The 22,586-nt window shown below is 35.3% G+C and overlaps 1 protein-coding gene across 3 annotated transcripts in view; it reads left to right on the forward strand.

Annotated features, from left to right (window-relative positions):
• Nucleotides 1-22,165, forward strand: part of IDE (insulin degrading enzyme) — a 70,760-nt gene extending 48,595 nt beyond the window's left edge. For all 3 annotated transcript variants that reach the window (XM_072869401.1, XM_072869402.1, XM_072869399.1), the window contains exons 16-25: nt 348-458; nt 2,475-2,595; nt 4,872-4,963; nt 7,294-7,405; nt 8,504-8,671; nt 11,537-11,809; nt 13,843-13,904; nt 15,489-15,561; nt 17,548-17,615; nt 19,061-22,165. In XM_072869401.1, the coding sequence (XP_072725502.1) occupies nt 348-458; nt 2,475-2,595; nt 4,872-4,963; nt 7,294-7,405; nt 8,504-8,671; nt 11,537-11,809; nt 13,843-13,904; nt 15,489-15,561; nt 17,548-17,615; nt 19,061-19,156 (1,176 nt within the window). In that variant the 3' untranslated portion in view covers nt 19,157-22,165. The remainder of the gene's footprint in view (nt 1-347; nt 459-2,474; nt 2,596-4,871; nt 4,964-7,293; nt 7,406-8,503; nt 8,672-11,536; nt 11,810-13,842; nt 13,905-15,488; nt 15,562-17,547; nt 17,616-19,060) is intronic.
• Nucleotides 22,166-22,586: the final 421 nt, after the last annotated feature.

Genomic DNA, 22,586 nt, shown 5'->3' on the forward strand with positions numbered 1-22,586 from the left:
TAGAGTAAAACCATTTCAGTACTCCGCATGTACAGTTTACTGACTGGACTCAATACTTGTAATCATTTAAAAAATCTGTATTCTTAGTACAATTTGCTTACATCAACATGAAATTACATTAATTCTCTGCGTTCATAACTCCTGGGCAAATATGCAACATTATATTCCTCAGTTACTTATCTTTTGATGGGTAAAGTTATTTTATTTCAGAATGAGTTAATGTTGAATAACGTTGAATTTAGAGTAAGTATTGAAAAGTGTGTTGTTCAGTGAATTGTACAAGACTTGGTAATTGTTTTATTCTTTTATCTTCCACATTTAAAGCAAACTATGCACTTTTTCCATAGCTTTCTGTAAAAGGTTATAATGACAAGCAACATATCTTGCTCAAGAAGATCATTGAGAAAATGGCTACTTTTGAGATTGATGAAAAACGATTTGAAATTATCAAGGAAGCGGTAAGCTACATGAGAAATTTACATTTTGGAGTAACTTAAAATTTAATGCATTGACTTGAAATGAAATCTGAGGGCTGATTATTAATGGAAGTACAGAGTGAAATTGCGCCTCATTGGGACTGCAGAAGCTTTTTTCTTTTGTCTTTTTTGTGACCCAGAGTGTTTATATTACATTATTTGGTTAAAAATAACTGGCCCTGGAATCTTATTGCAGTTGGTCTTCCTTATGATTGATCAAGGGATTGCAACTTGCTTTGATAGGAGTAGAAATCTAAGAAAGGGGACAAGGGGAAATCTTAACTTTATATCCTGTTTTGCAATTTGGAAAGGCCCCAGTGGGATCTAGTCATAAAAGAAGGGGAAAATGGGTGAAGGGGGAAAGGAAGCGTTGAAAAGATTTGCAACATTTCTTCTCCCCAGATGCGAAGAGGAGCTCTGCTCCTGGGCCAAGATCCTTTGGCGCAAAAGTAACCAGCTGGTTAAATACATGCTGACTTTTGGAAGTCTCACTTCCTAAATTTAATGACTGATCTATATATATGGAATGTAAGTTAGATTTTTTTGTTTTTTTAAGCTCCTGAAGTAAATTTATGAATGGTGATTACATTTGCTAAGCCAAACAAAATACATAATTGTTCTTCTGGTGCTTTCTTTAGAGCAAGACAGAGGTAAAACAAAGGAAATTAACAAATTAGATATTGGCACTCATAGCAACGAGTGGTTGTGGAGGTATAAATGAGTGCACAAGGATTAGACTGGTGTTAGGGGACAGGCTGACTTCTGGTCCCGAAAGCTTTCAAATAGTCTGCAGTAGATGAGTGAGCTAGGGCTGCAGGGAAGATCACTCCATGCTTGCTGTATTCTTATTTTAATCCTCTGCTGCTGGTGATTTTTGAACAGGTGACTGGCCTAGACAGACAGCAGGGCCGTCTTTAGTTCATTACTATTTAGTAGGAAATTCTAAGCAGGTGGACATCAAACATGAGGTAGATTTATTATAACAGCACTTTATTTAGGGCTCTGTGTACCTAAGATACATTACTTTTCTGGAAAGTTTTAACTGGATGTGACAAATGTCAAGGTAAAAAGAAAACCCAGCCCACAGGTCTGTGAATGATCCATTTTGGATGATTTTCTCTTAGTTTAAGATGTTTCCCTGATTGTCTTTACAGTTTGCTTGAACTTTGTCTCTGTATTATGCATGTTTTGTCATTTTATAGATTTTTGTTACATAGGCCTCTTGTGTATGTAAAATAAGGACAAAATACAAAAAAAGTCGAATCAGGTGGGAGATGGCTGTTTTTCCCCTCATGTCTACACCTAACAGATAAAGGAGATACCAGCTTCTGGCTTCTATGTGGAACTTCATGGTCGCTGTTTCTCACTCTTGTGCCCTGAAATGAGTTACTTTTCTCCTGTACTGGAAATGATCCCAGCTTGCCAAAACTATTAGTGTGCACTTTCCATTTCCTCTGGTAGAGGAAAAAGGTTTTGCTTATTTTGTAAAGGTGGAGCTGGACTAGAAAGGAGTTTCTTTGGAGAAGCTCACTGATTCTTCTCTCATACCTCCTTTATCCAGGCAAAGAATGTAAGGAATTTCCCAGTGCTCCTGTATCTTTCTAACCAAGTCAGCCCAGGGAAGCAATTGGGAGAAAAATACATTTTCTATTTGCGATATTCCCCCACCCCACCCCTGGGCAGTCATTATAGAATGCATATTTCCTGGGTAGAGAACTTGATCTAAATACTTATTTAGGTCTAACTGCAATAATTTAATTTCCAGTCATTAATTTTATGGAGAAGTTTGATTTCATGCTCCTTTCAACCATCTTAACGGTTACTGCTTAATCCATAGGCTCAGAAGCCCACATTATTACTAAGGTAATTTAACACAATTTTTTGACAGGTCTAACAAGCAAGAGAATGTTGATGGCACTACAAAGTTGAGAGTACAAGGTTAATATTTTATGTTTAGAAATAGAGTTCTATAATTTGGACTTAATTATTTTGTTTTAGTACATGAGATCACTTAACAACTTCAGGGCTGAACAGCCTCACCAACATGCAATGTATTATCTCCGACTGCTGATGACAGAAGTTGCTTGGACCAAAGATGAACTAAAAGAAGCTCTAGATGGTAATGTTCTGCCACTTTTAAACTTTATTTTGATTTTTTCTTGTGGAAAATGTCTTGTTACTAAACTAATGAAGGTACCTATTTTGAACTCTGTCCATTATTCAAGTGAGGCCCCTACAGTGCCAGACCTGAGCTGATGCTGGTGGATGTTGATGCCTCTGCACTTGTCCTCCAGTTTCTAGAAAGTGTAGTAGTTCAGGCAAAAGGCCTCAAATGGCAAAACTTGAACAGCTTTGTGGGCATGAGCCTGGGTATGGTGAATCCAGTGCTTAACTAGCACTGCTAAAATAATTTGGCTCTAGCTGACATCTTGCAGACACATTGGAGTGTATCTGCATTGTACTTCCCAATGTGCACACTATTTTCTTTTTTCTATTATCAGGGAATCCTAACTACTGTTTCTGTAGATAATAAAGAACTGTAGATAAAAAAGATAAAAGAAAAAAGATATAACTTCTGTAGATAATAACGATAATAAAGAACATTACGGTTCTTAACAAAGAGCAGGTGCCCCACTATATTTGGAGGAAGAAGAAATTTCAAATTAAGAGATTTAATTGATTTTAGTAATAGCTGAAGAACTCTTCCCTACCTTTGTTTTCCTGTGTTACAACAAAAGGCTGTTACTGGGACAGTTTGCAAAATACCTTGTAATACCTTCTTAGAATACACCAAGACATTCTTTTCAAGAAGAATATCTGACTTTTGTATTTATTTGAGGGGGTGGATTCAGAATACATATCCATAGTTGTTAAAGACTGACACATACGATACTGTTTGAAGTTGTGATGCTGAAAACTGCTTCATTAAGATAGACTCTATAGATGCCCTGAGCCAGCTCCACAGGGGTGTGTGTTTTTCCTACCGGATTGCTCCAGGATAGAAATATAAATGTTTAGTTGTATAGTTTTTTGAATGAGTGCAGGTATCTCTGAGATTAGCAGTGGTGGCAGCGCCTGTGAAGTCAATGACAAAACTAATGCTGATTTTCATGGCAGTGGGTTCAGCTATATGTAGGTCATTCCTTTTTTTAATGACTACTGAATTTTGAAAAAATAAGAGATTTTCTGTTCCATGTGTAAATTGTCTTTATAAGATTAATGCTGCTGTATTCAGCATAAGAATGGCTAAAAATGGAATGCTGGACAGGAATGCTGTCTACTTAACACTGCTGGAAGTCTGCTTGAAATACAGGGAGTTTATGCATGATTTTTTTTTTCTTTTCCTCTCTCGCATTCAATGTGTCTGTAATCTTTTGCACTATTAATAAGCAATTCTAGAGGCAAAAATTAAGATTAGGATTATACAACAATAAAATGTTAATTTGGAATCAGGGAAGAATGTGGAAATGAATTTTTTACTGGGGGTCAGTTACCTGTTTTAAGAGAGGGAAAGACTGGTAAGCGCAGTATAGGTTTTTCTAATACAAATCACAAATCTGTTAGATATGTATGCATCCCCCACTGAATAACTGAGTGACCTCCTAATCTTGATTGTATTTGTCTTTTCAAAACTTTGTGAAATACACAAGTATTGTTAGTTTTTATTTTAGTTGCGAAAATGACAAAATGAGAAATCAATTTTTTGGTGTTATAGTGTGGGTAGTCTTGTAATGTCAGGGAATTAAGAATGGAGGTGTCGACTTTGGGATGAACACCCCATCCATTCAACCATCCTTCCTCTCTTCATCCATTGATTCTATATGTTAAACACTTTGCATTATATATGAAAACTGGTTTGGAAAGACAGGCTAGCATAGAATGTGTGTGTATGTGTACTCTGGGATATATTGCAAAAATATGTTTCTTGTGCATTGTTTGTTACAAAGATACTATCAAAACACCATATTTGAGTTGAGGTTCTTTTTTTAGTCTAGATGGTAAATGCACAGTGTGTTTCTCGAGCGTTGTAAACTATATGCTGCTGGTTTAGTTAATAACTAAGGCTTTATCTTGGAACACCACCTGAAAGATTGCAGCTGTTTTCTCTGGAGAATGAATGTTTGTTCAGCATGATTGGAAAGAAGGCTTTTTTTTCTTTTCTTTTTGGAATCTGGGTCAGATGGTACGTGAATTCTAAGCAAAACAAACTATATGATGAGTGCTGCTATTTAGACCTGGAAACTCTCCAGTGTTGCATTTTTAAGGAGAGATTCACTTTTTCATTATGATGAGTTTCTCCTCCTCTAAGAAATGCACCATATCTAATGATGAGTTAGGTACTTCCTAACGTAAAAATGTATGTAATTGATTTAACTGTCTAAATAACTATTCTAGATGTCACTCTTCCCCGCCTCAAGGCCTTTATAGCTCAGCTGTTGTCACGGTTACACATTGAAGCTCTTCTCCATGGCAATATAACAAAACAGGTTGGTGTGATACTTTCTTTAATAAAACAATTTTTATTTAAAAGCAACATAAAAAATCTTCTCAGATCTTAAAGCATCTTTGCCAAATGTGATTTCATAATTTGACTTTGTACTTTTTTATCTTTATGGGAATATCATAGTGTCATTTGTTCCGCTTTAGATTTATTAGGCTGAGTGCTGCCCTTGTATTGCTCTTGGAAATTTAATGAAAAACAACTTATGATCTAAATATTTTAAAGTCTGTGTTGCGTGTCATTACTGTGATGTGATCAGGCTGCATAAGGAATGATGTGCTGCAGATCCTGCTTTTCCATTTAAAAGTTTCAGGCTAACTAGCAAAGATTTAAGAATCCAAGATCCTTCCAAATGAAGTACTTTGCACAAAGCTAAACAGGGATGGTGGGCCATAAAAAATAAGTTTCAGCTCTCAGTTGTGTCTTTTTGGGAGTAAAAATCAGAAAACGTTTGTTCTGTATTCCATTAAAATAGTAACGGTTTGTATTTGCATAGAAAATCTAACCAAATATTTGAATATATGTACTAATACAAAATGTAGTATCTCTCTTGTACATTTTTGCATTCTTTTTTTGTAGGGCTGGTATAGCAGTATATCTGTGTTATACCAGCTGTGTGATACTTTACTGGCAGGAGGTGTTATAAACACTGCTAGTGACTGCTGGATGTATGGAGAAGAAAGTTAACTCGTAAGGAGGGGAAAAATAAAAAGATGAAGGAGCCAATAGCACTGGATGCACAGTTTTCTTTTTCAAGGATGTCTTTAAATTTTTTTTTATTTTATAGAGTATTTTTCATGTGGAAAAATGTAAAAAAATTGTCTCACTCTTTTCCTTCCTTATTTCTTACACATTTGTATATGAAAGTCAGTTACTTCTGAAATATAATTGAATGACCAGATTTTTTTAGATTTCCATGATAATGCAGTCACAGCAGAGAAATGCATTCTTTAGTTGGCATAATGGGTGGCTATTGAAGAGTCCTACAGCTAGAGAACTGGGAAGGATTTACTGTTATGCCCATAGCTGTGTAATGTTTAGAAATGATCTGCAAACCTCCCTGAATAGATGCGGGTAGGAAAACTTCTCTGTCCTTCAGTGCCCATGATGTGATCATCACTGACAAAGCTCAGAAATTTTAACCTGGATCTAAGAATTTTTTCTGACTAAAATTAAAAACAAATTTACATACTCTTGCGACACCTTTCAATACTTGAAAAATTTTTTAGTGAATCTGTATTTTTTTTAAAAATTAGACCTATCTAGCTGCTTAAAATTCCCATTTCTTCTTGAACTAATTTCATTCCGATACTTGTTTTTTGACTGTTCCTTTTATTTATTTGCTGCAAGTGGATGAGTAGTAAACTAATCCTGTTCAGAACATCTGTCTGAACAGTCTTGTAAATATTTTGTTTTAATATGGTGACTTGATTGGAAGAATATATAGTATTTTTCTCTCACCTTTCAAACTGGGTTTTGTTAGACCTCAATCTTTTTGTCTTTAATATTGGGTGGGGTTATGGGGGAGTGTTCGGGGGGGAAGGGGCATGTGTTTACTCAGTTTTCAGGCCTTTTGCATGTTTTTGATAAGATCACTTGTGTTGCGAGTTTGTGGCAGTGCAGACTAAGAGGTTTTGGCTTTCAGCCAAAACTACTTTGTAGCAAGTTACTGTGACTTCCAGTACCCAGGTTACAAGAACACATAACCCTTAACAGGTAAAGCTTTTGAAGTTAAATCCTTGAATTAAACTAATGATTTTAAAATTTTTTCACTACTTATGATTTTTTTATTATTATTATTTTAATCCATCAAATAAAAGAAAGTATCTGGGCATCGAGTCCTAATAATACCAGCACGACAATGGAATGCATGTTGGAACTTAACCATTAATTTGTTTTCTTAAAATTCCATCTCATGAGGTGTTAGCTTTGCAAGCCTATGTTGTAGGTGTCTTGTCTTCAGACTTTGAAAGATGACATCAAAGTGGTGAAGGGAAAGGAAAAAAAAGCCCATAGAACTTCAATTTCAACAGCATTGGGGAGGAGTAGAAGTAGTTAAACATGTAAAAAAGATAAATGTAAAAAAAAAAACCAACCACAAAACCCTTGCCCTCCAAACCCCCATTTCCTCTCATCTACTTAACTTCTACTGTATTTTTATTAAATTACAATATCCCTACTTCCTATTCTTGAGGGGTTTGGGTTTTTTTTTTTCTTTTTTCTTTTCTCTCATGTCACCATCAATAATTGGAAAGTCTTATCCTGCTGTTAGGTACAGAATAACTAATAAAAATCCTCTTATGTTTTCTCTTCCAGGCTGCATTAGGAATTATGCAGATGGTTGAGGACACTCTCATCGAGCACGCTCATACAAAGCCACTCCTTCCCAGTCAGCTAGTGAGATACAGAGAAGTGCAACTTCCTGACAGTAAGTTAAATGATTTATTTACAATTTTTTAATGCACGTTAAATTGAAATTCTCTGTTTACTAACGGCATTTTAAAATGAATATTACTCCGTTGCTAGGAGTTAGTTTCAAAATCAGACTTACTTCAAATTATTTTAAACTTTAAATTTAAAAATATAATTAGGGTGTGGTTTTGTTAGTAAAATGATACACTAATATATCATCTTTCTGGTACACTTGAAAATGAATTTGATTTTATTTTTAATCTGTGTATGTAAATTGGACTTCTTGGGGGTTGGAACTAGACAATCTTTAAAGTGCCTTCCAACTCAAACCATTCTATGATTCTGTGATTCAGTCCGAATTCACTCGGTATGATTTATGGAAATAAGAGTCCTGTCGCACTCTCTGCTACACATAGTATACACATTTAAATAAGCACCATTCTTTGAGCACTTGTGAATATTAATTGACCATTCAGTGAAGGATTGTCCTAAACAACTCTTGCTTTTTGAGAAAAATAAAAGCTCTTACCCAAGCAACTTTGGTTTTTTTCTAATACAAATTCTTTTGGTCTTGTAGTGTTGTATATGATTTTACTTCTATTGTGCAAAATAATCTTATATATAAGAAAGGAGGTTCAAGGAATTGCTGGGAGTTATACAGGAATGGTGACATATGTAGCTATACAACCAAAGCCAATTACCCATAGCTGATCATCAGCCTGTGGAAACTGCCATATACCAAAGAAGCTATTGGTATTAAATGCTGAATTATTTTTAATGTTCATAAATGTTTCTGACAAATTGTCTTTAGAAACTATTTACACAGTAGAGGCAATGCAGAATTCCACTCCAGTTCCAAAAATATTTGCTTGAGGAGAAGCAGCCAGTTTCAATTTACTTGCTGATATGCTCAAGCTATGACATTTTGATGTGTTAAAATAATCTTTTCTTTACTTGTTTCATGAAAAGTATGCTGTTAGCAAAATTCTGCTGTAACAGTCCTAAACCATTTATTATAACTCCATTCCACAAGTTACAGACCATTATCTTTTTAATTGTGGACAATAAGAATGTACCTTTTTACGAACTTAAGTGTTTTAACTTTGTCTTTTAGGAGGTTGGTTTGTATATCAACAGAGAAATGAAGTTCATAACAATTGCGGCATTGAAATATATTACCAGACAGACATGCAGAGCACTTCTGAGAATATGTTTTTGGAGCTCTTTTGTCAAATTATCTCAGAACCATGCTTCAATACGCTGCGTACCAAGGAACAATTAGGTAAGTTTTCCCGTAGTGATTATGTGTCTGTATACACACATGCATGCATACTGACGCACTTACATGAGACACAATGAGGTGTTCTTTCCTTGCTTAGTGAATGCCGTTTAAAGGGCACTTGGTAAATGTAAATCATTTTAACTGCTGATGATCATTCCTTTAACTGATGACTCAAAGGAATGTTACTGTGCATATACTCTAAATTGACAAGGAGCAAGCATAATTTTTAAGGTAAGTCTGAAATACCTGAAGCGAACTCTGGCTTAATAAAAAGTTTGATCACTGTACAGAAAATTTAATATCTCAAATTTTTACCTAAAGGAGATGATATCAGTTTCCTAAATTTTAGATCTTCTTAAAGAATCAGCAGTAGTAGTTTGGTCTTTTCTGCTTGTGATCCTACTTCCAGGTGCACTTGATGATTCACAAGCCTTAGCTTAGGAATACTGCTGTATGGGTCATGGTAAGCTGCCATACTAAATACATTTCAGGTTTTTTAAGAATACAGCTGTTCACTAAGAAGTACAAATAATTGTTACCTGAACCAGTAAGGCTGAGAACTGGTAAGGTTATTCCAAACAGGATAACAAGGAGACACAGAGGCTTTGCATGACAGTTTGCATGATTGAAATACTGATGGGGAGGAGTACGGTTTTTCCAAAGGTGAGAGGCAGGGGAATGTCTCAGTGTGATGACTATGAACTACCAGGGAGATCAGGCAAGATTAGACTTTTTGTGAGCAACTAGCAGAATCAGCCATACCATATTGATCATAGGGATTTTAACTATCCAGGTATCTGTTGAAAACAGCGCAGGACCCAGGTTATTTAGCAGGTTTTTGGAATCTGCTGGTGGCAGGTTTAGTGTAGAAGTTGGAGGTAACAGCTAAAGAGGAGGGGGGGAACCATTGAGGAAGAACTGCGTGAGTGTGTCCAGCGCTGCGTAACTGCCGTGTGATAGGGTTCACAAGACTTAGGAGGGAAGACAGTAGAAATACCAGCAAAATTCTGTAAACTTCATGGAATTGATAAGAAGATCTCTGAGAAAGTTAAGGGAAAAAGAAGTTCAGGAGTTAGCAGTTTGCTAAACAGTAGAAGTAGTAACAAGAACTCATTCAATAAATACTTCAGCAGTACGAGAAAGAGGAAGAGAAAAGTTGTCAATGGTGGGGGAAAAAAGTCAAAATGTGTTAGGACGGCTTTGTTAGTTTTCACTTAAAATGTCAGCTGTGACCAGGTGATTTCCAAAATAAATACCAGTGATCAAAGTCCAAGACTTACCTTTGAACAGGAAAATAAGAGATTAAAGGTTGTTCAGGTAAATTAGGAGCTTTTAAAGAGTTCAGGCATGATGAACTCTACATTACATTAAAAAAACAACCAAACAAAAAAACCATACACACAAAAAGTTATGAAATCCTGGAATTAGAAATCTTATAACTGAGAATTTGTGGATGATAGATGAGGTACTGGAAAAATAAACATGGGTAAATGCTGTATGTTTCCTTAAAAAAGGAAAGAGAAGAGCAGGGAAATTGCAGATCAGTCAGCTTAATTCTGATTCCTGGAAAATACGGAATAAGTTATCAAACCAGTTCTAAATTCATAGAAGATAACTGAAAGACTATTGCTGGACAAACTCAGGTCAGACTAACCTAACTTTTTAAATAGAAACAGAGTTTAACTGTATGGGTGGAAGTGGTGATGTTGTACGTCTCTTCTTGATAGTGTGAAGAGTGCATAGTATTCTCAAATAAGCTAGAGAGAGCACCTAGGTGGAAGTGCTACACATCTGGCTGCAAGACTGTTTGGAAAGTCATGACTGGAGAACAGTTAAGAATAGTTCATTAGAAAAATGGTGTTCTACAGAGGTCTATTGTGATCCAATGCTATTTAGTATTTTCATCAAAACTCTGGATAATGAAAGAGTGAATATACTTACTAAATCTTCAGATAATACTAAGCTGGGAGAGGCTGCAAGTGTGTGGGAAGGTAGAATTAGAATTCAAAATTAGTTTGACGTTTTGGAAACATGACTTGAATGAAGATAAGATGCAATTTGGTAGGAATGGTTTGGCAGGAATAATCAATGGCACAGATACAAGCTAGGAAGCAACTGGCTAGGTAGCAGTTATGTAGAAAACAATCTACAGATTACAGTGGATCAGAAGTAGAACATAAATCAGCAGTGTCATGCTGCTGTGTAAAACGCTGGGATAAATAAATGGGAGCTTCCAAGATGCACACACAATAATACTCCTGTATTGTTCAGGTAAGGACTTTGAAATACTGTATCCAGTTTTGACATGAGCATCAAGGAACAATTAGGGAGCTATAAAACAACATTTAAAAGACTGAAATGTGACAGATTTGTTATTAAAAGAGTGGAAGAAGACTGAAAAAAGGCTTGGGTGTTCAGATAAGCAAAAACTGCAACAAAAAGGAAGGGAATATTTTCTTTGTATCTAATTGATAAGATGAGAAATAGTGGTTTTACATTGCAACAAAGAGAATTCAGATTAGGCGTTATGAAAAAATAATAAGAAGTTCCTAATGTTGAGTCTAATGAAGCACTAGAGTACAGCTTAATTTCTGGTTACCTAATCCTGATGACAGAATTCCTTTTGTTCTGTCGTCGTCTGCCTCATCTCCTCCTCGCCCCTCCCCTGAACTGTTATTTACCTCAGTGAAATAAAGATGTTTTAAAAAAATACAGTGGCATATTTTGAAAACCTGCATTATTTAATTTATAATACCGAATTAAACTTTGCATAAAATGGCATTGCTGTCAAACGTGCCATGTTTGGCAAACTTAATGCTGGAACAAGGGATTTATTTAATTTGTGACTATTCTTGTTTTGCCAAGGTTACATTGTGTTCAGTGGTCCACGTCGGGCAAATGGCATACAAGGACTGCGATTTATTATCCAATCTGAAAAGCCACCACACTATTTAGAAAGCAGAGTTGAAGCGTTCTTAAAAACCATGGAGAAATGCATAGAAGACATGACAGAAGAGGCCTTCCAAAAACACATCCAAGCTTTAGCAATTCGTCGTCTAGATAAACCAAAGAAGCTGTCTGCAGAATGTGCTAAATACTGGGGAGAAATAATTTCCCAGCAGTATAACTTTGACAGAGGTAAGACAAATTATAATTCCTCCTTTGTGGACCCTGTGCTCTTACTGCTGTTGGGGCCATTAGTAATGGAGGATAAACGTGTTCCCTGATGTTCACCATATGATGGGGGTTGGCAAATGCTTCATTGACCTTCCATTCTTTCCCTTAAGGCTCAGTGAGACATAAAGTAGGTCAAGAATTGGAGGTGGTTTGAATGCAAATGTTGATGTCACATAAGCTCAAATTTCTTTCTGCGGTGTTCAGACGTCTGTATTACATATGTGCCTAATACTTGACTGAGATGCATTCTAATACACTGTGACATTCCTGACAGTGCACACATTCATATGAACCCTGTTCCTCTTCCCATTGCGCAGTTCTTTTGAGGGAGTGATGGCAGAGGCAACAGCAGGTATCTTAACTAACATGTGACCTGTCTCAGCTTAGAGTAGGCTTGAAGAAACATTAATTTTTTTTGTTTTTTCATCCATGATACTTTGAAGATTATAAGTTTGTAGAAGACCAATTGAGATCCAACTTCTAGTGTTATTACTGAAAATGGACTGACAGTTATTTACATTGTGATCCTACATAGTATTTAGGTTGTATTTTTCCCTTTTTCATCATTGTTTGAAGATTTTTTTAATCCAAAATACTGAGGTATATTAGTTTCTAACATTAAAAAAAAATCAGTTTCAGGTAAGATCAGCTTTTCCTCACATTTCATGTCTCAACTCTTACAGCTATAATTTTCCATCTTCAATGCATAATATGCTTCCTATATAAAACTCGCTCTGTATCCTGTGACTTTTCTGCTTTACATGCACAGTTTTGGCCTTCCACGATAGCAAATACAGTCTTTTTGGTCAACAATGACTAACTGAACTGTTTTAATAATGAAGAATTTTGAGTTGTCATCTAGCTTGGACTTGAGAGAATGAGAGCTACTGACAAGGTTTCATGCCTGAGTATAATGTGGAAACTTATCCCCTCAAGCACTTTTGTTGTGTCTGATGAAACACTTCAATTTTTCTCTGCCTTAAGTGCTTCTGTTTTTACCGTACTTGGATCTGTATTATCTCTCTGGAATTTCTTACTGCTAGCTGTAACCGTATCTTTCATATCTAAATCCCTCTCAACTTATTATTTCCCTTGGCTTTTATATCTTTAATTCCCCTCTGCCCACTAGTAATTTTATTTCATTAATGATTCTAATATGACTAGAATTGTCAAAATCAGAAATTCATATTCCAGCCTTAAGAAGTGAAAGGGTTTTTTCTTCAGGTTTTTACATTTTTGTTATTATTACTTTTACTGTTTTAAAAATTTTCTCCCAAATGTCATCTAATTTTTCAAACTGTTTTGTTGATTTTTTTTTATTTCCTCAGTGTAGAACTTCATATTAATTATTTACAGCCTGCCTCACAGACTTGTTAGCTGCCTATTTGTTCTCTTGCACGCATCTTTCTTGACCTTCCCGCTAACCCTAAGAAAAGCAAGCATGCCTACAACAAAACCGTTCCTGCTTATGCAGCAATGATATTACGTGATTAGTTCATTACACTTTAATTTATGTGAAGTGATGTAGCTACTGAGATACATTGTCCAGGTATGATGTAGGCACCGTTCCTTACATTTATTTAAAAGTACATCCTGCCAAAGTACATCCTACCGTCCTGTTTCCTAACTGTGCATAAAAGACATCTATAATCAGTCTGCATTAGAAGTATGTAACATTGATTTGAAGATAATATACAGAAGTAGGCATATCTTTTTTAGCTACTGAATAACACACAATGCAATCAGTATTCTTCAATCGTGCATTTTTTTAGTAAGTCCAATCAAATGGACTTACTGAAGTATAATTTTCTGCCAAGCTTCCAATGACACTTTTAGTGATGCAAGTATTAGCTTGAAAAGTTAAGAATGAAAAGCATATCATTTGCAGTCATTTACAGCATCTGAATTTGAAAGAAAAATACTTTGAATAAGTAGCGTGCTAATAACCAGCTATGATTTGCAGACTTGTTCTAATTTTTACTATTGTTGTGCAGATAACATTGAAGTGGCTTATCTAAAGACCCTGACCAAGGATGATATTATACAGTTCTACAAGGTAAGTTAGTCATGTAGTTAAAATGTTACTTGGAAAGAGACGTAGATATAACTGGATGTTATTTGTGTGAACTATGAAAGCATATACTTATGCCTGTTTTAGGTAGATGATATGATTGATGCAGATACCTTAATAATAATTTTGTTTCCTGAATCTCACTTAATTTAATGGCAACTAGCATACTGTAAAAATTGTGGAGAAGGATTGGGTTTTGTTGTGTTGGTTTGGGTGTTTTGTTTTTTTTTTTCCTTACCAGCTCTTATTCTCCTCTTGTCTCATTTATCCTTTCTTTCTGAATAAAAAATGTGCTACTCTATGACCAAGCTTGGCCAAAATGGCAAATTTGTTCTTTTATTTCTTTTCTTCATCAGTAAATGATTCAGCTTATTTTGTGTCCATGAATTGTGAATGAAACAGATATTTTTAAAGCTTTGTTCACTGTAAATCAACACTTTTTTTTTCTTCCGCTCATAGTTAGGCAGAACAAAGGAACAGCATAATGATGCAATAATTGCACACTGCAACTCAGCATGAAGTTGCTAGATAGATATCTAATATAAGCAATTGAAATACCAGGGGGGTCCCCCCCAAAAAATAAATTGGGCCTCATTCTTTCTGTTTTGTAACGAATTTCATAGGCAATGATAATTCACTATATTGCAAAGTGTACATATTGCTTTATTACTTAGAGAGCAGCTAATAGCTCAGGGAATACTTTGAAAAATAATGTAGATCTATGTCTTTGGAACTTATTATTGGATGGAAAAATTTCTGCCCATGAGGAAGCATGGGTATGTGTGTATCTATATGTTCTTTTTTCTCTCTTCGGGGCGGGGCTAATGTCTTTCAAAATCGTTTCTCTTTTGTAGTCTGTCTTATCCTTTTCACTATCCAAGGTCATTTTTACATTACTGCCTATTTTTATGAGATTTAGTCTTAATGCTTAAAACTGGTTATTATTTACATGACACAGTGAACACTAACATCTTTGGTGGTTTTTTGGTGGTGTTTTTTTTTTAATAGTATGATAGCATGGGTGAAGATATGCAGCAAATACAAACTTAGTAAATGGAATTTCAGCAGCTGTTGTTTAATAAATAATAACTTGAACAAGTATCCACATTCTGTTTTTGTAGGAATCTATACTATTTTGCTTACACTAATGCTCAATACATTATTATCTGGTATTCCAGAGCAGAAATAACTGGCTAGATAGGTGAGCTAGTCGAGGTGAGTTTAGTAATTGTGTTCAGGATGATGTGCTTCCAGCAGGCTGCTCAGGATCGAAAATTCTGCAGAGATTTTAGGTTGCTTTCCTGATACTATGATAGGTAATGGCTGAATTCCTATTACTTCCAGTTTTTCTGAGTCCTAAACAGTACATGAATTTCTTACTTGATTGTAAAATGATTCAAAGTACTGTAGGGATGACCTTTAATAATATTTGAAGGGACATCCCAAAATTCATCCCTCATTTTAAAGCTTAAATTAAAATTTAAATACACTCATTCTTTTACTGTTTTATAAATACAATGTCTGAGTGATACTTCCCACACCTGAAGGATTTGATGTTTTTTACTGTAGGTGCTGTTGGCAACAGATGCTCCCAGAAGACACAAGGTATCAGTACACGTCCTTGCAAGGGAAATGGACTCCTGTAAGTATTGTGCTGAATATAGTATTTAATCAATTCCTGTTCAAGCAAGTCATAGTTAAAGACAGCTATGTTATATGATACAAATGCACTGTAAGAAAAATTCAGCTCTGGAGATTATATACCTTTCAGAGGAAAAAGTATTTCTTTTTATAGATTTTTCTTCACATGGGTGCTTCAGATTTTCTGATTGATGTTTGTGGCCAAGTTCTTCAGCCATTCTGAAGTATATTGGTATTAAAACAATATATCTTAAAATAGCACTTCTTTTTTTCAACAGGATATTTTAAAACAAACATAAAACTGTAATAGTCCTACAGGGAAAAACAAAATTAGGATTTGCAGTTATCAATACAATGAGGTGGGGGTTTTGGTGTGTTTTTGTTGTTGGTTTTTGGTTTTTGGTTTTGTTTTGTTTTTTTTTTTTTCTGACAAGCAATGAATGTCCACAACTTTATTTAAGCAGTCTCAAAGGAAAAACAAACAAACCAAAGCCAACCCTCTGGGAATGTCAAACATTATATTTAATCTTGAGAAAGTCAAAGTTTATTTAGGTTTTACTTTCAAATAATATAGATTAGCTATGCATTGTAAACTGTGTTGTTTCGTTTTAGAATTCAAGAAGGAAAAGGTTAAAAGTGTTTCTGATTAATATAAATAAACTAAGAGGAAAAACTTCTATGTTGTTTTGTGCGGATTTTTCACCAGTTTATACTGGACTTAAATTCCAACATGTAACTGGTTGCAAAATCAAGAATTTTAAAGGCTTGTCTGCAGAACAGAAAGAAGCAGATAGCTGTGTGCCTGTCATGAAACTCCTTCCAGTCTCAGAATGGTTGATTTTTATGGTATCATGGAAATTGTAACTCTGCAGCTGAGTAAGGAAGACTTGCTTCAAAGCATCTTTCCAGTTTTCATGACTAATCATTGGTAAATAGAAATAGCTCTAATACTTTTCCTGTCTAGAGAAAACTACATTGCCAGAATGGTTTATAATTTGCTTGGAATGGTATCTTCCCAAGACAAGGGTGAGCATGGGACACAACCTAAAAAGCGGTTACTCTTACAGAGATTATAGCAAGGTATTCTTTCCACATACTCCCCAGTCCTAAACCATTTAATATGACATGTGGCCTCTCTTCTGCCATGAAAGAGAAATTGGAACTTTAATACATTTCCCTGAGTCCAAATGAGCATTCTTCCAAGTGCAGGTGCCCATCCTCTAGAGTGTAACACAAAGGAGGAAGGCTAAAAAGCTTCCCAGAGAGAACGCTTCCTCCTGGAGGCAGACACCATTTTCTCTGAGAGTGGAAAAGAATTGGAAGCAATAGAGAAGAGATCTAGGATTTTAGGAGGGAGAAGCACTTGAAGTCCCAGGCTGAAGGTTACGGTTGAAATTTGAGTATGGAGATAGAAGGGAGGTTTAAGGAGTTTAAGAACTACAAGTTCTTATGGCCAAGTGGATTGGAGGCAGGAAGAAGTTTTGGGGGGACTGTAGTAGGGCATGCATGGGGACAGGCAGGGAAGACTTAGGGTTGCTATCCAGAATTTTGGTACATGGAGTAACTCCCATGCCTCCATAGGCACATCCTTACTAAAAGAAGTGCTGTTATTGCATTGCTCTTGTTGCATATACCAGTGGCATTTACTACTGTTCTCATAATTTGTACTGGAAAACAGTTCTAAGTATTAATTGATCAGTAGATTAGCAATTTTTATTTCTACGTTCTCTTTATGTTTAAGTAAACTGAATAAAAGCCACTACCTCAGCACGTGTTCTCAAGTCAAATCATGGATTAAGCTCTTTGTGTTTATAAAGACAGCCATGGAGTATAAAAGCCAAATGTTCAGAAAATCTTATTTAGAGACACTTGAAAATTAATAACCTGCGCTTTATATAGATACCTGTCTTATAAGAGAAAACAGCTTATTATGTGAAAGGTACTGATTAAATTATGGTCCTGAATTAATTTTGATGATGTTAAATAGGCCCTGTTGTTGGAGAATTTCCATGCCAAAATGATGTGAACCTGGCACCAGCACCACCTCTACCACAGGTAAAAAGAAACAACACACAAAAAATGCCAGGCTGTATTCTTAATATGGAAGTTTAGTATCATTAAATACAAGTTTATAGGCAGAAACAAACTTCTTGAAATTCATGCTGTTGTGGGGCTGACATTTCAGCTCTTTTCCACATGTATTGTCATCCTTAATATCAACAGGGATTTTTCCCGTTTTTTTTTTTCTTTTTTTCTTTTTAACAGTCTGTCCTGTTACCTTTGTTCCTTCTATTGCATTGGAATGAAAGCTAATAGTAGTAGTTAACTCTACTGAGTATCTGCACTGTGGAGTAAAACACAGATTGTTATTGTCTGAAAATACTGATTGTATGTCATTGGATGTATCAAGTGCCAAGATAAAGATGCGTATGCATCAACAAATTTATCATCTTTGTTTTTTTAAAAAAAAACAAACAACAAAACCTCAACCCCAAACCACCACCAACAAAACCAACTACCTGGTCACTATCTTAGAATCATAGAATCATTAAGGTTGGAAAAGACTTCTAGGATCATCTAGTCCAACCGTCAACCCAACACCTCCATGCCTACTAAACCATGTCCTGAAGTGCCACATCTACACATTTTTTTAACTCCTCCAGGGATGGTGACTCCACCACCTCTCTGGGCAGCCTGTTCCAATGCTTGACCACCCTTTCAGTAAAGAAATTTTTCCTAATATCTAATCTAAACCTCTCCTCTCCTATCTTAAAGCCTAAAATAGTAATGCACATTCTTGTCAATGTGTAACCTCTGGAGGAAGCAATTTGACAAATTCTATTCATACAAGTATTACAGATTTCACTGTGTGGTTAGATATGATAGCACTGGGCCCTTACTGGACCTTAAATGAATTTTCTTGAAGAAGGATGGTAATGTTTGTCCCAATAGATAACTAACTTTTCACAATGCAGTAGTAGATCTGTGTTCTTATTCAGCCCTTATAGGTGAAAAAATCACCATGGCTAGAAATTTTTGTAGGAATTATATGTGGATATGTTAGCCATTATGAGTGAAACATTAAAAAGTTACTTTGTTACTGCAACTAAAAATAATAGCTCATTGAACTGCTATCGTTTTTATGATCTTACCCTGATATTCAAAGGATAGGTGGGATGTTCTGAAGTAGAATTTGTAAATGAAAAGACAAGCTCTGCATTTACTAAAGTTCCTGCCATTATTAGTAATGCAATTACTGCATTATAGCTATTGTTTTAAATTATCTAGAGTAAATATGAAACCATTTATTTCATAAGAAATAACACTATTTTGGGGGATCCTGTAATAATGAAATGTGAATTACTAATATTGTAGAAAAGAGCAAGAAAGATGTGTTTATATGTAGCTGTAGCAAAAGTTAAAATGAAAAGTGAGGAATTTCTCACTTTTCTGAATTAAAGATATTGAGCAGACTTTTTCTTGCATACGCTTCTTTGCAGCCAAGTGTGATTGAAAATATGACAGAATTCAAGCGCAGTCTGCCACTCTTTCCACTGGTGAAACCACATATCAATTTCATGGCTGCAAAACTGTGAAGAACGCCACTGGATGAAGAAATGCAAGTGATCAGTACTGACATGGTTTCGGGGGACTTCATGATGAACAAAATTTATTAAAGATCATTAGGATAAATGGTTCTGTCCGTTATGAAAGTCCCGAATTCCTTCTTGGTTCGTTTGACATTAGCTGTGTGTTAGGGATAGAGAGTATATAAAAATCAGTTGTGGTCATGTGTCATTTATATTACAGAGAACCTGTTGAAAACCAAAATCAACTGAAACAATAATAATAAAAAACTTGTAGATGGCAGTATATTTTTAAAATAGTATATCCCTTCAAATTTTCATTTTGATAAAATAACCCTCCAGAGCAAACGAAATTTCTTGAAATATCCTTGTTACTCCTGAAGAACACCGTTTAGTATCCCAATAATTATCTTATTGGGGGCTGTAGGGGGTGAGAAAAGTAGGTCCTTTTTGGGATGGGGTCAACAATTTTTCTTAAAAATAGAGACTTTCACATTTTTTTGAAGTGACGTGTTGAATGATACTTTTTTAATTGATCCTTAATGCAACCAACATATTTTCTATTTAAGTTTTTTGAAGACCGGGGGGGGAGGGGGGGGGGGGGGCGGAGAAAATCTGACAACACAGTAGTAAATGAGAGAATTGTCTTAATGAGAATAATTGAAGATACGGGCATGATTTTAACCTTTCTATACAAATTTGGGAACATTTTATATTAAAACTAGTAAAATGCTGGAAACACTTGAATAATGCATCTTATTTTTGTTATCAAAAGCATTGTCCCAGTCTCTTGATACTGTTAACATCCTGTTCAGTTTTTCAGTGTTACTGTGGATTGTTTCCATTTGGTATATAAAATACTTCATTTGGTGTCATTTTTTTGTTTTCAGTTGCATGTGCACTGATGGAGAACTCAGTCTATTTTGCCTCATTTGTTATGTTAAGTCTCAGTCCAGCAAAGTGTAACCAGTCAATGTGTAACCTGTGGAGGAAGCAATTTGACAAATTCTATTCATACAAGTATTACAGATTTCACTGTGTGGTTAGATATGATAGCACTGGGCCCTTACTGGACCTTAAATGAATTTTCTTGAAGAAGGATGGTAATGTTTGTCCCAATAGATAATTAACTTTTCACAATGCAGTAGTAGATCTGTGTTCTTATTCAACCCTTATAGGTGAAAAAATCACCATGGCTAGAAATTTTTGTAGGAATTATATGTGGATATGTTAGCCATTATGAGTGAAACATTAAAAAGTTACTTTGTTACTGCAACTAAAAATAATAGCTCATTGAACTGCTATCGTTTTTATGATCTTACCCCTGATATTCAAAGGATAGGTGGGATGTTCTGAAGTAGAATTTGTACTAGTGCAAATAACTTCAAGCACGCGTTAGTTCTTGACTCAAGAACAGGTGAATGTCAAATATGGGCCCTGTAATGAATCGGGTACATCATTGTTCTGATACATGTGTGGGTCCTTCTTGTCCTTCAGGAAGGCATTTGGGACAGTGCAGTACTGGGTTAGCAGTACTGCTATAGCACAGGGCATGGTTCAGGTTACATCATAAAATGTTTGTTCCTACTTCTTTTCAGAAGGCTGCACGAAAACCAGAAGGCTCAAGAATTATGCTGAGATACTATATGTATATATATTCCATAATTTAGTAAAATGGTAAAACCAATATATGGTGTCTAATCTTCACCAAGTTTACTGACTTATGCAGAGTGGTCTTGTGCTTGGGACAGCCCCCAGATAGAAAACGGTAAGGGAGCATCGTGCTAATTACTAAGTTCTCCTACCTGTTTAATGCATAAAATTGACTGTAATTTTTCAGACAGGATGGATTATGCAAAGCACTGAAGATATAAAATCTGCTCATCAGGGGTGTTACTGAGAGTTTGCTTCTTATTAAAAGAACCCGAAACTAAGGCCCTGATGTGACAGGCATGTTGTCATATGTCAGAATCCTGGGATATTCGATAGAGCTGTTCTTGCATTGAATCGATGTTCTTTCTTACAGTGGCTCTGAAGCCAAGTTAAATGAATGCTTGACAGGGCAAGGGCCTTAAGTTGTGTTTATCTGAAAGTCTTTTCTAGTTGAATAAATACAGCGTATTTAAAAGTTGTTTTAAAGGTTAACAGTACATGTTTCAACATATTTTAAATAAATCTGATGATAGTTTGTGATGTAACCTGTTGCTAAGGAAGGCCACTAGCATTTTTTTGTAGCCTGAGGAGAAAAAAAATTAAGCATAGTATAAGCAAAAACAGTAAGGGTGTCTCTGTTCACCACACTTTTCATGGATCCTTCACATAAAATGGGCTTTTTACCCTCTTGCATTTCACTTTTGTTTATAGTTTTTCTTTAGTAAAAGTATTTGTATTATATATATTAAAAGTTTTGACAACATAATATAAAAATATATATTTTGGAATTTAGTATTTAAACATACCACTTACAGTGAAGAAAATGAAATGGCTTCTATCGTGTGTAAAAATAGAGAGAGAGATATATATATTCATGGAAGTACTATCAACTCTAATTTTAACAAATTACATAAATAAATTGGAATGGCAGTGTATTTAACACAAGCTCATAGATCATGTTTTCCAGAGGAAGAAATGTAGAATTTCAAAGTTCTGTGACTGGATGTGGAAACCCATGTAGTTTTCCAGCAACTCTCAATTGCTTTTAAGTGTTCTCCAGCATTTTACAGTTTCTGAGTTTGATATAGCAGTAAATTTTTATAAACTCAGGCATACTAATGGGTTCATTTTAATGGATCCAACGCTGCAGTGTCTACAAGCAATAAAAAACTACCTAGAATACACTGTAATTCAATTTTAGTGCTTGTTAATTAGTTGATGTAAGAAACCATAAATTATTATTACATAACTGTAATTTTTGCAAGTGCTATTTTAAGCAGTTGATGTGGAATCGGGTGCATGTGACACAGCCAGTATGACAGAGTGCTAGAGTTATTCTGTTTACAATAAACAATCTGAATTCAGTGTTTGGAGTTCTTAATTTGTTTCATTTTAAGTTTTTTGCATACTGGTAATGTTACATCTATCAGTCTGTGCATGTTTTTTATTATTCATTAATAGGGATTTTCTGCTATCCAGTTGCTTGGACTAGTTAGGCTGAATAGCATTGCTGGAGAAGTGTTCCCAGTCACTTCTAGGGAAGTTTCAGAGGACTTCCCCATGTGGGATCCCACACCTTTTAGGTAGATCCACCTCTGTTGCTCTCTGAGTGTATGAAAACTTAATAGTATAAAGGTAGAAATATTTGCACAAGACAGGATTTTAATTATCAAATTTGAAATTGTAAATTCAGAGCATCACTGCAGTCAGACTGAATCGTGCCTAGTGCAGCTTTACAGTGTTGCTTTTGAGAAATTACTTTCCCTGGTCATTTTCTTTGTTTTAC

This window comes from Ciconia boyciana, chromosome 8 (assembly GCF_034638445.1).
Source record: "Ciconia boyciana chromosome 8, ASM3463844v1, whole genome shotgun sequence".
Taxonomy (NCBI): Eukaryota; Metazoa; Chordata; class Aves; order Ciconiiformes; family Ciconiidae; genus Ciconia; species Ciconia boyciana.